The sequence below is a fragment of the Miscanthus floridulus genome, chromosome 8 (assembly GCF_019320115.1).
Source record: "Miscanthus floridulus cultivar M001 chromosome 8, ASM1932011v1, whole genome shotgun sequence".
NCBI lineage: Eukaryota > Viridiplantae > Streptophyta > Magnoliopsida > Poales > Poaceae > Miscanthus > Miscanthus floridulus.
In genome coordinates this window covers 81,285,469-81,302,252 of record NC_089587.1, presented here as the reverse complement: position 1 = coordinate 81,302,252, position 16,784 = coordinate 81,285,469, and the positions used below count along the sequence as shown (strand labels likewise).

Here is a 16,784-nt window from a genome sequence, read left to right as displayed (position 1 = left end):
CTCCCGGTTGGCCAGGTAGCTTCGAGCTTGGTCACAAGTTTGGGAATGGTTAGTCTTAACTCGGGGCTGATGGTCCGGGCAAGCGTGTGTTTGGGCTTATCCAACTAGATGTAAATTGATTTGAATCACCACAAGTACCCTCGTATATGGATACCTTGGCCATCGCACCACTGTCGTGGTAACAGCCGAAACATAATGATGGTGGTTATGAGATTGGAAGATGGATGAAGATGAGATATTCTGATTGCTTACCACTTGTTTCAAAGTAATTCAGGTGCTTACTTAGAATGGTTAGGTTATAAACATGATGTGACCGCTAAAACGAATATAAGAATGCACTATTAGTAAGCTCCTTTTACAAGGCAAATAAAACAGCTAATCAAATACCCCCCTACATATCCTTGAGAGCCGGGAAATTATTCCCACCGTATATCCAAGAAAAATAAAATGCTATATGAAAATATCCCTGCAATAATGCAATCTATTTTGATTAAGCAATCACAACTTTCGTATACCATGCACACCATGGCACCATGCCAATATTTCATATACCACAACAGCACATCTCGATATGTACAATCATCTTTCATCAAAATGTCACATCTACTTCATGATGAAAGATGACTAAAAATAAAGAGAAGCAACTCCATTTACAAGCTTACTATGCATCATATGCAACAAACAAAACCAAACCGTTTGCCATATGACTAAATAAGAACCACTGATGCTAAACTAACAAAAGGTGGGGAAAGAAACAACAGGCGCATCATGATACTGAAGCCCTAGAACGACATGTACATAGGTTGCTTTCATGCCATAAATTTGGATTATCTGCACGACAAGCTGGGACCGGGCAGAGCCCTGTTAGTTGAGTCGACCACAAGAGGACCTCGATTTACTGAAGGTGTGGTTGCAAGATTATCTACTATGGTCCTCTAAAAACGCAAGAATGTCTTCATCGCTTGTTCCACCATCGATTGCATAATGTAATGATGTCCTACCATCTTGATCCATGGCTTGTGAATCAGCCCCTCTGCATACAAAAGAAAAAAGAAAATGAGACTTCGCGTTTGGATTCCTGCCGCTTTTCTAGATCATTTCTGTCCATAAAAAAAGCAGAAAGCACACTAGTCGCTAAACAAACAGAGTTCTGATGATGATAATATAGTATTATACTAGTGATTTGCATCAACCTTGTTGACAAATCAAACATGTAGTCCAAGATCAAATTCCTGAGTTATCAACTTCTTGCATACCTGGAGAGGAGAAGCTTTGCATGCCGATGTCTTCCTTTTCAAAATGCAGTGATGAAGGGGTGTCCGACCCCTTGAATCATTCATATTTACACTAGCACCATACTGCAAAAGTAATTCAACCATCCCAACATCTGCAACACGGCATGCAAGATGGAGCAAGGATAAACCTTCACAACTGTCCTCCATGTCATCTGTGCGTGAACTCGTGCTAGTAGGGGAAAGGGGCTCTCGAGGAGAAATCTTGTCATGTGAATTGCAATCGAAAAATCTAGGACTTCCATCTGGTGGTGAAGCTGGTTGCTCTTGTTGAAGTGCTTTTCCAAGAGTCAAAAATGGGCTAGAAGGCATCTCTCCATAAACTAAATTTACATTGGCACGTGATCTCACAGTGTGACTGTATGCTGCTTTCTTGTCATTTGTAGCTACACTATTCCACATCTGCTGAGCTAGCTGGTTCTCATCCATGCTATGGTTCCGTATGAATTCTTTGTCTATATACTGCAATATTTACCCGAAAAGATAAAAAAAAATCAGCATCCAAATTGGGATATATCACACTAAATATATGTTCAAACTGAAGATCTTCAAATAGGCCTATAAATGTAAAGTAATCTGCTGCTCCTCTGTACGTGCGGCAGGGGCAGGCGCTGAAAGGCTCCCCTGCCGCACTGTAGTCACAGCAGGAGTAGGCGCCAAAGTTAGTCCTGCTGTCACATCTAGTCACTGTAGCAGCCTGACAGCTTGTCATGTCTGTGTACTTGGATTAGATGGTAGAGTTGTATATATAGCTTCCCACTGCAACTCAGTAAAGGTGAGCGAGTTCAGTTTTGCCATCTCCTCTGCAGAGCTTCGGCCAACGCTGGTGCTTGTGCTGTGTATGTGTGTGCTATGTTCTCCCTCCCTTCTTCTACCTCTAGCCATAGTGTGTGGTCGGCAACGCTGGTGAGTGGTCGGCTTACCCGTGTGGAAGATTCAGGGGCTAACAAGTGGTATCAGAGCCATACAAACGCTGTTGCTGGACTAACCGCTGATGATGATGGATGGTTTGGAGATGGACGACAGCAGCGGCGCTGCTGTGGCTGCCCAGCCACGACAGGAGATCGTCGTGCGCACGGTGCGGAAGGTCAACGGCACCAGTTGGCCAACGCTGACTCGCACCAACTATGGCGAGTGAGCGGTGACCATGAAGGTCAAGCTCAGAGCCCGATGGCTCTGGAATGCTATTGACAAGGGCACCGACAACGAAGAAGACATGTCAGCGTTGGAGGCTATCCTCAATGTTGTGCTAGCGAAGTATAGAGAGCCGTTGGGGGCAAAGAACTCTGCTAAGGAGGCGTGGGAGGCCATTGCAGCGATGCGCGTCGGCTCCGACCGTGCAAAGAAGGTGACGACCCAGCTGCTGAAGCAGGAGTACGCCAACCTCAAGTTCAAGGATGGTGAATCGGTGGAGGACTTCTCCCTCCGCCTGTAGTCACTCATCAGCAAGCTGAGGAGCCACGACGTCACCATCAACAAAGACGAGGCGGTCTCCAAGTACTTCCACTCCGTGCCGGTGAAGTATATCTAGATCGCTCTCTCCATAGAGACGATGCTGGACTTGTCCACCCTCACCATTGAGGATATGACAGGCCATTTGCGGGCGATGGACGAGCGCATGAAGCAGGCCATAGCAACGACGGACAACGGCAAGCTGCTGTTGACAGAGGAGTGGGTTGCCCAAAAGAAGTCTGGCGAAGCCTCCTCTAGCCATGGTGGCGATGGCAAGCGCCACGGTAAGGCTTCTTCAGAGAAGAAGAAGAAGAAGGTCGACCCTAACGCCTGCCGGCGCTACGGGAAGACGGGTCATTGGGCAAAGGAGTGCCCAAATCGTAAGCAGGAGAAGAAGGCTGAGGCTCATTTAGCGTAGGCTGATGAGGCCACTCTCCTGATGGCGACATCGCACGCAAGCGAGCTGTGTGACAGCTGCCTGGCCGGGAAGCAGAGGAGACTACCGTTCCCAAAGGCGGCCAAGTATCACATGGCGGACGCTCTCGAGCTCGTCCATGACGATCTCTGCGGGCCAATCACGCCAGCCACAAATGGTGAGGCGGTCTATGTGGTCAGCATGGCTCGATCTATGATGAAGGCCAAGAGCATGTCGACAAGGTTCTGGGGTGAGGCGATGACCATGATGGTGTTCATCCTCAACCGCACACCCACCAAGTCCTTGAAGGGCAAGATGCCTTTTGAAACTTGGTATGGGCGCAAACTGAGCGTATCCTTCCTCTGGACGTTTGGCTGCATTGGCCATGTTAGGAAGACAAAGTCGGTCCTCACCAAGCTGGAGGACAGGAGCACACCGATGGTACCAAGGTGTACCAGCTCTACAACCCATGCAGAGGCAAGGTGGTTGTCTCGCGCGACATCGTGTTCGACGAGAAGGCGGCCTGGGACTAGGACAGTCCGAGCACGGGGGAAGCTGACGGCTTCACCAGCACCTTCGTCGTCGAGCACTTGGTCATCCACAGTGGTGGAGACGCTAGAGAGAAGGTGCCGACCACTCCAACAACAGAGCCGAGCACTCCGGGAGGGGTGCCGAGCACTCTAGGAGGGGTGTCGAGCACTTTGAGAGTGGTGCCGAGCGATCCTACAGTGGTGCCGACCACTCTAGGACGGGTGCCGAATGCTCCCATGGCGGAGCCGAGAGGTGTTGCAGTGGTGCCGACCACTCCAAGACTGGTACTGAGCACTCCTGTAGTGGTGCCGACCACTCTAGGAGTGATGACGAGCGGTCTAGGAGTAGTGCCGAGCACTGCAGTCGGGGTGCCGAGCACTCCAGGTGCTGTGCCGACCACTCCGGTGGAACAGGGGACTCTATTAACGCCGATCGAGTTCGCCTCACCTCCAAGCGACATCACTGAGTTCGTGGATGCCTTCCACGACGGTGAGGAGGTGCGGTTCCACAGGCTAGACGACATCATCGGCGGCATAGGGTCCTTAGGCCTGGCGGGTCGGCTGCTCAATGACCCAGAGCTGCTTCTCGTCAGTGTAGAGGAACCACCCATGTTCACGCTGGCCGAGCGCGATGTAAATTGGCGACGGGCGATGCGGGAGGAGATGAAAGCGATCGAGGAAAACGAGACTTAGGAGCTTGTCGATCCACCTCTAGGATGCCGTTCGATCGGCCTGAAGTGGGTGTACAAGGTTAAGCGGGACAAGCGCGGCGCCATTGTCAAGCACAAGGCGCGCCTCGTCGCCCGAGGCTTTGTCTAGCGTGAGGGCATCGACTTCGAGGAAGTCTTTGCGCCGGTAGCGCACATGGAGTCTATCCGACTGCTGCTGACTTTGGTAGCAGTGAAGGACTGACGCGTCCATCACCTGGACATAAAATCGACCTTCCTCAATAGTGAGTTGGAGGAGACGGTCTTCGATAGGCAACCTCCGGATTTCACCATCAAGGGAGCGGAGCACAGGGTGCTCCGACTACGCAAGGCGCTCTACGGGCTACGGTAGGCCCCGCGAGCGTGGAACGCCAAGCTTGACGCCACGATGGGCGAGCTTGGGTTCACACGGTGCGCAACCGAGCATGCGCTCTACACGCAACGACGGGGGAAGGAGCTCGTCGTCGACGTATACGTGGACAACTTGATCGTCACCGGCACGTGTGCGGAGGACATCGACAGCTTCAAGCGCGAGATGATAGCTCGTTTTCGAATAAGTGATCTCGACGCGCTCTCCTACTACCTCGGCATCGAGGTGAGACATGGGAAGGAGACGCTCACGCTAGGTCAGAGCGCGTATGCCTTGAAGCTGTTGGAGCGGAGCGACATGGCTGAGTGTAAGCCGTGCGTGACTCCGATGAAGGAGCAGCTGAAACTAACGAAGGCCAGTACCACGGCAAAGTTAGATGCAACACTCTACCAGAGCATCGTCGACGGTCTGCGCTACCTAGTCCACACGAGGCCGGACATTGCGTTCGTCGTGGGCTACATCAGTCATTTCACGGAGGATCCCTGAGAGGATCACTGGGTTGCGGTGAAGCGGCTGCTGCGGGGCCAATGGATCAGGGGATCATCTTCCCCAAGACCGGCGTAAGTGGGCTGCAGCTCACTGTGTTCAGCGATGCAGACATGGCGGGGGACATTGATGGACGGCGGAGCACCTCTGGCGTGCTCGTCTTCCTCGAGTCGGCTTCAATCTCATGGCTGTCGCTGAAACAGAAGGTGGTGGCGCTGTCCACGTGCGAGGCAGAGTACGTGGCGGCGGCCACAGTGACGTGCCAAGCTGTGTGGCTGCGCCGACTGCTGGGCGAGCTGACCGGTGTGGAAGCTCACCCAGCAGCACTGATGGTGGACAACCAGCCCGCCATCGCCCTCGCGAAGAATCCGGTTCTCCACGACCGGAGCAAGCACATCGACGTCAAATCCCACTTTCTTAGGGACTGTGTCAATGGAGGGCAGATCGTCATCGAGTTTGTTGAAACTGGTCGACAGCTCACGAACGTCCACACCAAGCCGCTCGACTGTCTTCGGTTCACGGAGCTGAAGAAGATGATCGGCATGGTGGAGGTTCTAGGGTTAGCAGCAGGATTATGGGAAGAATTGTAATCTGCTGCTCCTCTGTACGCGCGGCAGGGGCAGGCGCCGAAAGGGCTCCCCTACTGCTGCACTGTAGCCGCTGCAGGGGCAGACTCCCCTACTGCACTGTACCACAGCAATGGCAGGCGCCAAAGTCAGCCCTGCTGTCACATCTAGTCACTATAGCAGCATGGTAGCCTAGCATGTCTGTGTACTAGAATTAGATGGGTAGAGTTGTATATATAGTTTCCCACTGCAACTCAGTAAAGGTGAGCGAGTTCAGTTTTGCCATCTCCTCTGTAGAGCTCCGGCCAACGCTGGTGTTTATGCTGTGTGTGTGCGCGCGCTCTGTTCTTTCTCCCTTCTTCTACCTCTAACCATAGTGTGTGGTTGGCAACGCCGGTGAGCGGTCATCTCACCCGTGTGGAAGATCTAGGGGCCAACAATAAATACATGCATTGAACCATGTGATAACGTTATATAGATTCTAGTTCATGCCGTGTTGTTTTAAGATGGTTTCATGGGCATGTGATCATGGATGAGCATTGGCTAGTGCCTAAAGTAATTTCTTATGAAACCTCAAGAATCTTGCCAAGAATGTAGCCCCTCCAATCACTGCTAAGTGTCATTTCGGAATTGAGTGCAGATTTGGCGCCCTGGGGGGTGGGTGCCCTTGTTAGCTAAAATACCATGTTACAATGTTTCAAAAAATCATCATAAAAGTCATGCATGCAGTACATATAAAGTTAAATATACTTGTAACAATTCAGTTTAAAATTCATCCTAGATGTCATGAAACAAAATAGACAAACAGTCGACCAGGCACTGTTCATCATGTGCTGACAGTGACACTTGTGCTTTGAATCTCGTCATCAAAGAATTGGATGAACATAAGGAATGTCCAGAACTGGCAGCACATCCTAATTGGCACTATCCATGTTGGGACTGGAGTTCTCTATTTACTAATCTGTAAGGAGTCATATTTGTGCAACCATTCTTCACATGGAGACTCTTCGAGACAATTTGGTTTTTAACACCCCATCCATTTGCTAAAGAACAAAGGAATACAAGCAGTTGTCAATGTAGTGAATACCTTCGCATGAATAAACTTCTCCTTAGCAGAGAATACATCTTTATGTTTAGGCTTGCTAACAGAGAGGTATTGTGACGTGTCTGATCCATCAGCACTGCAAAAGAAACAATGTTGCAAGAGCAATAGAGAAGACATTGAATTACTTCATAAAGAGATTCAAAACAGACATAATATTACCTTGAATTATCATCTGGCAACATCTCTTCCCAAATATTGTTGACAAACATGTTGCCTAATGACTGAAAGAGATTGATTACAGATGGCTCCCAAACTCTGACATCAAGTGTCAGAGATCTTACCTGAAATAAGATGCATGTGTTTAGGCTACTATTCTGTATGAAAATAAATGTAAAATTATCCTAAATTAGCAATACAAAAATCATACTCAGCTATAAGGAACCCTATTTGCAGACTTTACAAGTCTGAAAAACTGTCTTGGACGACAGGTTCATATTTTAGAATCTTTAGCAATTAAAGTGTTGACACTTTTTTGGTCCAAAAGTGCAATCATGTTTCACTTCCTTCTCTATGCAAAACACTTGCTGTAGCTTTAGGTGTAGCTGTCAGTGTGATAGCACCACTGCACCAAAGCCCAAATTTATGTGATATCATGCACACACTGAAACCTCTAGACTTTATTAAAGAATAAATGAATGCAGAAATCAATCTATGTGCATGACCATCAAGAGAAACAAGCGTCTATTAAAAAGAATTAACAGTTAAAAGTTTTGTAGTTACCTTTGATATATGCACTCCAAGATTTCTGTGCACCCCAGAACACTCTATGCATAGAAGTGCGCCAAGGTTTAATGATGCCCAATCAGGTTCTGAAGCACCACAGTCAACACACATATTATTGCCATCAACTTTCCTAAGCAAGTCAATTGGTTTTTCAGGTTTCATGCTAGTTCTGTGATGATGTGTGCCTCTGACATCATGCTGCCCATTTCCAGAGTACTTCTCCAGTACTAAATCATCGATTACGGAAGGTTCAAATTCATGGCAATCGTCCCTTGTATATATATTATTTTGCACATGGAAAATGTTTATATTTTACAAAGAACAAGAAAATAGTATTACCGATCATCACCTCATCAAGCGTACTAAACTACCGTACACATTGCTTCGTGCAAGAACGGCTCAAAATTGAATTAAAATGAAGATGCTGATGCTATGCACTAACCACTAAACAAGGCAGCAGGAGGCATACTAACTGAGAAGAAACATAAATTATGGATCTTTTATACAAATTAGACTCAGACACTCATTGAAGCTACAAGGTTTGCTAGCAAAAGCTGCAATACACAGGCGAACTGCGCGCGTGAGAAAAGGGTCAAACTGCAAATGGCCGCAGTTGACCACAACATCCATTGTTAGGCCAGGACGACGCACCGTCCGACCGAGGTGACTGGTGAGGTAGTCTTTTTTTTCTTTTTTGAGGTAGGAGTAAAGTAAAGTTTCAAAACACGATAGAGTAAATAAGAAACTGGTCAATATTACATAATAGAAGTTCCCAGTGCAGTAACCGAAACACAAACACAAGATGTCTAACAGTTGGGTTCATGGTGCTTCGCGCAACCATACCACCCAAGATCAAATCCAAACCAACCAGTTACCCATTCACAGTAGCAACATGAGACTTATTTGGACTGAGCCTAAACCACCAGTATTTTTTTGGCCACAGTAAAAGCTTCACAGATGAGATAGCTACTTCTTTAGGGCACTCCCAACCCAGACTCTACCCATAGAGTCTTAACGTCCAAGACTCTATCACAAGAAACCATGATCCCCAATGCAGAACTTGTAATAGTAGTTTCTATAGATAAAAACATTTATTACTCAACACAAAGAAAGGTGATCAGCTGTGGCATAAACTGTGTGATCCACCCTACACCTCTCAACAATATCACCATCCGCATACATGATATATATCATCAGAAGCAATATGTGAATGAACCCAACGCATACAATATATTAGTTAGCCGGCAAAGATACTCTACACAGAACTTCAATGAAAGTTTAGATAAGCTAGCCACGAGTCATCCATTACAATAGCAATAAGGATAGAAATATAGCATGCACCATGACTGAGACTGACGTCCATTACAATAAGAACAGAAATATAGATAGGAAAACCAAAATAATTAGATAATAGTATTTAGATAATCTCCAGCTGTGGCTTCAGAAGTCTTCCTGCCTACAGAAAACAATCCACCATCCTCCAGATAGAAGCCATCAACACTTTTATGCCCTGATCATCAACATGTAAAATAAGATGAGATAGTAAATAAACAACTGCGTTATAAGAAAAAGAGAGATGGACAGAACTATTGTGACAGTCATATGAAAGTATTCATGTAACAGGGTAGTTCACAATTGCCGTGATCATCAACATGTAAAATACACTTGAATGCTATTTCAGTTGAATGCTATTTCAGTTGCATGCTATTTCAGTTCACAATTGCCGTGGAAGCAATGACTACAAGGTATGTTTTTCAGTTCACACTTCATGCTATTTCAGTTAACACTTCTACAGGAATTAAAATAGCACTGATCATAGGAAATAAAAGGATTTCAGAGTAGCAGCAGATGGATGAGTTTGGCTCACCGACTGGTTCCATTTGACAAGCAAAATGTGGTTGCCCTTTATCAGAAGGTATAAAGCAAGGAATGAAGTATCTCAGTGTGATGTTTATCTGTTCTCAGATTCTGAAGGGGAATGCTCACATTCCAAAGTGGCTCTCTCAAGGTGCCCAAGATATACTGAGAAAAATCCTGGATCCTAACCCGATTGCCCAAGATAGACTGAAATTGACAGTGTTTTCTAAAGCATAATGGCATTCAAGACAAGATAGCAATCAACCAAATGAATGCTTTCCAGCTCATTGGCATGTTTTAATAACCCTTCTTTTAGCTTGCAATGCTCTTTTGGCTTTAAATGTTCTTTTGGCATCCGTAACGAACAACACCATTAATTTTTGGGCCCGAGCCCTAAAATCACGGACCATCATCATTTTTTTGTGGACTCCCAACCAAGTGCCCTTAGCAAGTTTATTTTTATATTTATGTGCATCCATCAACAACACTGATAGCTCATCCCCTGTAAACAACTCTGTTTCAGCCAAAGTTGTTCCTGGAGGATCTTCAGAGCCGTCGCAAGTTTGATCAAATCCCAACCCTTATAGTTAACGCCAGACACCACCTGAAGGAGGTCACCACCTTCGCGCAGCGGGGTAGAAAGGTTCTTCTCACAAATATCAGAATCATACAAGACACATGCCGTCATAATCATTGCTTCAGAGACCATCTCTGGTTTCAGACCGAAGCCATAACGATCCAGCAGCCATTTTAGTCCTTGGCTCATTGGTAGGCATCTTTCTTTGTCAGCTTGAGTTTTTCTGCTGGTACTAAAACGTGCATGAGATTCTTCAGGCCCCACATCGCCTCCATCACAGTTTCATTGAACAGACAGCGGCCCTGTTCGCTTGAACTTATCAGCCGTATCATTTCAACGAAATAACAGTGTTTTTCTCTCACAACAAATCAACATCAGCATCGGCCGTTTTTCCAAGCAGCAGAACAGGGCCAGCGTACAGGCAAGCTCTTCTCAATGATTCTTTTGGATTCCATATCTCCGACGGCCAATGTCTGTGAAGGATGGCAACATCTCATGATCATACCAGTAAGTTCCCCATTGACACCAGTATCTTGATTAATGGCACTGGACTTGTCCTTGAAAGTTATGAGCTCTTTCAGCCAAACTATATCTTTTGGGGTGGGTGTGTGTGTGTGTGTGTGTGTGTGTGTGTGTGTGTGTGTGTGGGGGGGGGGGGGGGGGGGGGGGGGGGGGGGGGGGGGTGGACGGGAGAATTCCTTGTGTGCCGTTAAAAACTGTGAGCCCCTGAAAAAGTTCAGCGTCACTGCTCTAACTTTTTTTTTGCCCTACATGCCACTGCCGTCAGTCTGGGCTCTAACGCCATCAAACTGTAGGTGTGAAAAGTTAAAAATACCCTTAAGTCTAAATATGTCATTAATTTTTTTGAGCATCTTAACGACTTCAAATGAAAAAACTCAAAACTAGAAAGTTGTATATCTTGTCAAGATCTATAATTTCATATAAAAATTATCTTTATATAAAGACTGACGGAAGGAAAAAAGATATGATTTTTTCTAAGATATATTAATCATATCAAATCATATTTTTTGCGGAATTAAATAAAGATAATTTTTATATGAAAATTATAGATCTTGACGAGATCTACAACTTTCTAGTTTTGAGTTTTTTCATTTGAAGTCGTTAAGATGCTAAAAAAAATAATGACATATTTAGACTTAAGGGTATTTTCGACTTTTCACACCTGCAGTTTGACGGCGTTAGAGCCCAGATTGACGGAAGTGGTATGGAGAGCACAAAAAAGTTAGAGCAGTGACACTGAAGACCGCTAAACTTTTCCAGATGCTCACATGGCTCCACGATTTTTTTTATGGCACACGGGGAATTCCTCGCCGAAGTGTGCCCAAATATTCTCCAGCGCGTCTGGGTCGTTAAGTGGCGCCCATACATAGCGAAAATGGCAAAGCCGGAGGGAGTTTCAAGCAGCAATGAGATCAGTTCATAGTCCCCGATTGGCCCCGACGGAGAAGCACGCTTCCTCTTCCAGGGGGTCGATATCGTTCCTGCCGGAGGAGAAGCATGTTTCCTCTTCTTGCTGGAGGTCGAAGTCATTGCTGTCGGCGAGGGAGACTTTGGTGTCCCGACTGGCGAGGTAGTCTTGGCCAGAGCCCAGAATCAAGCTAACAGTTGACCAAAAAGAAAAAAAAGGTTCGATCTCAAATTGGGGGCGGAAGCCTGGAGATGTTGCGTGACCGAATGAGAGCGCGGGAGAGAGAAGGATGACGAGTTTGGGAGTTAGGTACCTCACATCCACGCGCGGCAGGGGGCGGATCGACGATCGGGGGCTAGACGTAAGGATGGCAACGGAGATATACCCGTCGGGTATCGCCGGAACGTTCTCTTCCCCGCTACGGAGAATTCATCACATCCCTGTCCCCGTTAACTGTCTCGGGTATAGATTCTTGCCCATCCCCATACCCGTCGGGCATCGGTCGGGTAACAGATACCCAACGGGTACTGCATACCCGATAAACAAGGACACTTGGGGTCGCAGCTTTGCAATCGGAGACGTTTCTTCTTCACCCGGGTATAAGTGTCGGAGTCTTGGAGATGCCGAGAAGAATGAGCGAGGTTGCGAGGAGGACGAACAAAGATGGCAGAGAGACCGAACTGAAAAAGCGAGGAGCACGAGCGCTCGTGAGGCAGGCATGCTTGTGCTACTGGCGGAGATGATGAGGAACAATTGAACTAGGGTTTCTAGAATACACAAACTATATATATGATTGTTCAGATTTAGACAAAAATACCTATGTTGAGCTTCTTTGAACCTAATACTTGCATGACAACTCAAATAGTTGGGTTCCCCAACGGGTAACGGGATGGGTAAACAGGGAACATTTTCATACCCGCTATACCCGTCGGGGATGGATTCTTGCATATTTAGATGACCGCGGATAAATATATGATCCCATCCCTGTTCTTTAATAGATCAAATACCCGTCGGGTATCAGATATCGGGGCCCATTGACATCTTTAGCTAGGCGTGCTCGGGCAGAAGTAGAACGCAGGCGGCGGCTGACGGACACGAGTTGACTCCGTACATTATATGGAGCCTGATTCGACCGAATCCTGGACGGACGGGCGTTGGCGTTCGCAATCCGAGGCGGCGCCGGCGACAGGCACTCCGGCTCCGGGTCGAGCTCGCCTCTGCAGCCGCGGCTGACTCGCGTCTCCAGCAGAGGTTTTGGGCTTTGGCGGTTTGTGGCCTCGGCCCAAACTCAGACGACAAGGGAGTCCGGGGGCTGAGGGGAAAAAGGAAAAAATCTATTTATCTTATTGAACTCAAATAGAGATATACCATAAAAATACAGTTATGAAGAATTTATTAGTACTTATTTAGTATGATAAATATTAGTAATATCTTTATGTAGATTTAATCAAGCTTAAATCGTCTGATTTGACGCGCGTTATCCTATAATTTTTTTTGCAGGAATGGAATATATACACGGCGAATGACTTTAATATTCCGTTATATATACACACAATAACGACATGCATGGTGCCTGGCTGCAAACACACGACGGAGGGGCACATCATATCGCTTTTTTTTTATCGGGTACAACTTGAACGCACATAACCCACGTACTTAACACTCACACCACACGTACACACAAGCATAGAGTGGGAACCATTTTGCTATAGAACTTTTTTTCCTTGGACATGGAACAATTTTTCCTTCCAACTAGAGCATATTTGATCTATCGATCCATCGTACCAAAAAATGCACAGAATGGCGGAACAAAAAAAATGTTCATAAATCTTATCACAGATGCACGGCAAGATGGCTTCTAGTCACATATGTGGCATTATCTCCCGTTTAATTTGGTGCGGCATAGGTACGAAAAAGAGAGGAAAAGACCTATTTTTTCAAAATTCATTTTTAAATAAATTGAAAATGATATTAAATGAATGTCAACAGTGTTACAGAATCTAAAACTAAACCATCCAACCGAAAACACATCAAATCTCTTATCATAGGTGCGCGGCAAGACGTCTTCTAGTAGCTTGTGTGACATATAGTATTTTCTGTTCAGCTTGGCAAGCATGGTCATAGCGCTGCTGGGATATCAGCAATTCAGCAGCAGCAGCTAGCCATTCATCTTGTAGCGCTCTCGCCGATATGCTTTGTTAATACAACTGAGAACCATGGGTAATGGGTTCATTTTAGACGGATGTACTATCAAGGATTATCTATCTACAGGAGATCATTTATTTGCATTCCCATGTAAAATTAGACATCTTGCAGGTAACTCAGAGCTGTTCACTCGAGTAAACTCACACAGCTCTCCAGGAGTAAAATGAAAGAAACCAACACGAGACAAAACCCTAGACTGACAGAAGAAATTACATTGTAAATACCTACAGTGGTGCTGAGAAATGCTGCCCTCCTCTCTGGCCATCAACAGGCGGCACAAATGGGCCCTAATGTACAATTACCCAGGAGCAGGCAGGCAGGTAGAATATCACAAGAGAGAGTCATCTCCCGGACATGAGGTTCACCAGACCTTGGTTCTCCTGGATAGCGTTCATGTCCCAGAACTCGCTCGTCGATGAGAGCGTCATCAGCGCCACGACTATGGATCTCATTGTGGGCCTCGCCTTGGGGTCTTCCTGCGTGCACGCCCTTGCCAGGACTGTCATCTGCCAGAAGGGTAAATGATGCGTTAGGCTGGGAATTTTGCGAACATAGCAAAGAGGGTAAAGGTAATTCTGCAGAAGCATTATATTGATCAGTCTCTGTGTGGTCCTAACCTTGAGGATTGAGTCGATGGGGTAATCCTCGCCTAACGCAGGATCAATCAGTCTTTGAAGGCCTTCCTTAGGATCCGGTGTGTTTAGAGCCTCCTCAAACTGCACTTTGCAGTAAGGTGATTGGTGAGTCATCATAGTGTTACAAATATGCTTGCAAGAAAAAAAAACTGAGTTTGATCTATTGTCTATTGCCTAATCATCCACGAACATATGACAACAAACGAGAGCAGGTATGCCTCGTTTTTGTAAACATACAACTCAAAGGAATAACAGATGATCAGGTCAAAACAATTATTCAAAACTGGATGTATTCAACTACTGATGCAGATTTTACACTGGGAACAAATGCCCTCATGGTAATGAAGCACAAAAGCAGATTTTTTTTTCTTTCCTCAAGAAATTGGCCATGAACTCTGGCATTTACGCAATGACATTGGCAGCCAAACCAATACTAGAGCTAGCGCCTGTGTTTAACTAGACCACTGGTCTATGCCATAGAAATAGAATGTAAAAGAGTTGATTTAGCAGAACAATTACCAGATAAACCAATCCCTTTGAATCACTGGAAGACTCCGTTGATCTGACAATAGCGTCTTTGGCCGAAATAAGTTCATAGAGAACAACGCCAAAGGCATAAACATCGACCTTTGGAGAAACATCACCATACCGAGCATATCTGCAAATGACATACCCCATAGATGTCAACATTCATCACGGAAATTTTCCCAAAAAAAAAACATTCATCACGGAAATTTCGAAGAAAAAAAAAACATTCATCACGGATGGTGGTACTCTGGAATCGCTCAACCATGCCATGACATATAAACATTTAAGACACGTACTCAGGAGGCATGTAACCAAATGTGCCCACAATTCCACGTGTGGGTAGTGATGTATTACCAACTTGTGTAAGTTTTGTTAAACCAAAATCTGCGACCTGGAAGGTAGGCATAATTATTTCATCAAGGATTCAGGAAACATGTTTAAAAAGAGCCATGAACTAGTCAAACCTTTGCACGGTAGTTCTTGTCTATCAAGATATTTGCTGATTTGATATCCCGATGTATGTACACTGGAACAGTATGTTCATGAATGTACTCAAGACCTCTTGCTGAATCTAGTGCAATCTGAACCCTGGCAGCCCAAGACAGAGGCTCATAACCTACATGAACATGTGTGGTGATTAATTTGCAGGAAGCATCAGATAGGCACACCAACCAGCCAAGCTAAGAGGTGACACATTACCAGTTCCACGCAAATGCTGGCTTAAGTTCCCATTCTCGATAAACTCATATACAAGAAACAAGGAACTTTCGGTGCAAAAACCAATCAAGCGCACCTGTGTGAAATAAACATTGGTAATCACAGCAAAAGGAAAGATACAAGGATTAACTTGAATGGAGATAACAGGGAAATTACATGATTGTTCCTACCCACACAAAACTAATACAATTCTGAAAGGAAGGAAAGGCAGGAATACAAGGTCAAGATACAAGGATTAAACTCATACATTTCCTCAACTTTGATTTAAATTACGTGAAAGGTATCGATGTGCACAAGGGTTATGCTATCCATCATCAATGAGCAAGATAACACACAATCTCATCCTGAACTGATATTGATACTCGTGACACTCTTTCCCAGTTAAATGTGACTTGTAAAAGTTAACAATAACGAAAAGCACTTAATCAAGGCATGCATCCCATACTATTGTGCTCTTGAGAGTTCCTACTTCCCACAGTCAGGGCAGCCAGACACTCATCTAAAAGTTGCTAGTTTATCCATAGGATGTTAATTTTCTAGTAACCTTGCGTCCTTGCCTATAAAATAAGTTTAAATAATTAAATTGTTTCAGAACTTTTCTGCTCCATGTCAATTAGAATTCAAAGGAGAATATTGAAATCCAGGCAAAATAAACAACTATACAAGTAATGACAAAATATACAGTCAGAATTGTTGTGTACATCAGAGTAACATGTACTCCAAACATACATGTATGCCTATTGGCTTTATATGTGAGAAAGTAAACAAATCTAAAGGGAAAATCGCATATCAAATATTCTGTTGCAGTAAACAAAAAAGTCACTAACCAGATTCAGATGATGAACATGTGTCAAAACCTTTAACTCAGCAAGGAACTCATGAGAAGCCTGCATATCCATTTTCTTTATGGCAGCTTTCTGGAGACACCCCAAAGCAAAACATTTTTAAAATGAAGAACAAATATGATTATATGCAGCTGAAAAAGAAGTTTGAACATTGAACTAACCTCGCCCCTGAGCTCAGCATAATAGACAGCACCAAAACCACCTTGCCCGATTTTGTTACTCATGCTAAATCCCTCTGTGGCATTGAAAAGTTCTTCATATGAAAACTCTACTGATTTGTCAACAGTAATTCCTGGAACTCCAGAGGCACTATCAGCTTGACTGGTTGAGAGTGCAGATTTATCC

At 45.3% G+C, this 16,784-nt stretch overlaps 1 protein-coding gene and 1 pseudogene across 1 annotated transcript; both read right to left on the bottom strand.

The window, feature by feature from the left end:
• Window positions 1–721: 721 nt before the first annotated feature.
• Window positions 722–7,793, bottom strand: LOC136472749 (ADP-ribosylation factor GTPase-activating protein AGD1-like; annotated as a pseudogene).
• A 5,973-nt stretch (window positions 7,794–13,766) lies between these two features.
• LOC136472748 (chitin elicitor receptor kinase 1) lies at window positions 13,767–16,778 on the bottom strand. Its single transcript, XM_066470461.1, has 8 exons — window positions 16,601–16,778; window positions 16,422–16,511; window positions 15,577–15,670; window positions 15,342–15,493; window positions 15,174–15,268; window positions 14,869–15,007; window positions 14,332–14,430; window positions 13,767–14,220 (listed from the first exon to the last, which is right to left on the bottom strand). Exons 1-8 carry the CDS (start codon window positions 16,661–16,663, stop codon window positions 14,056–14,058), a joined length of 897 nt encoding a protein of 298 aa, XP_066326558.1. The 5' UTR covers window positions 16,664–16,778; the 3' UTR covers window positions 13,767–14,055.
• Between the last annotated feature and the right edge of the window lie 6 nt (window positions 16,779–16,784).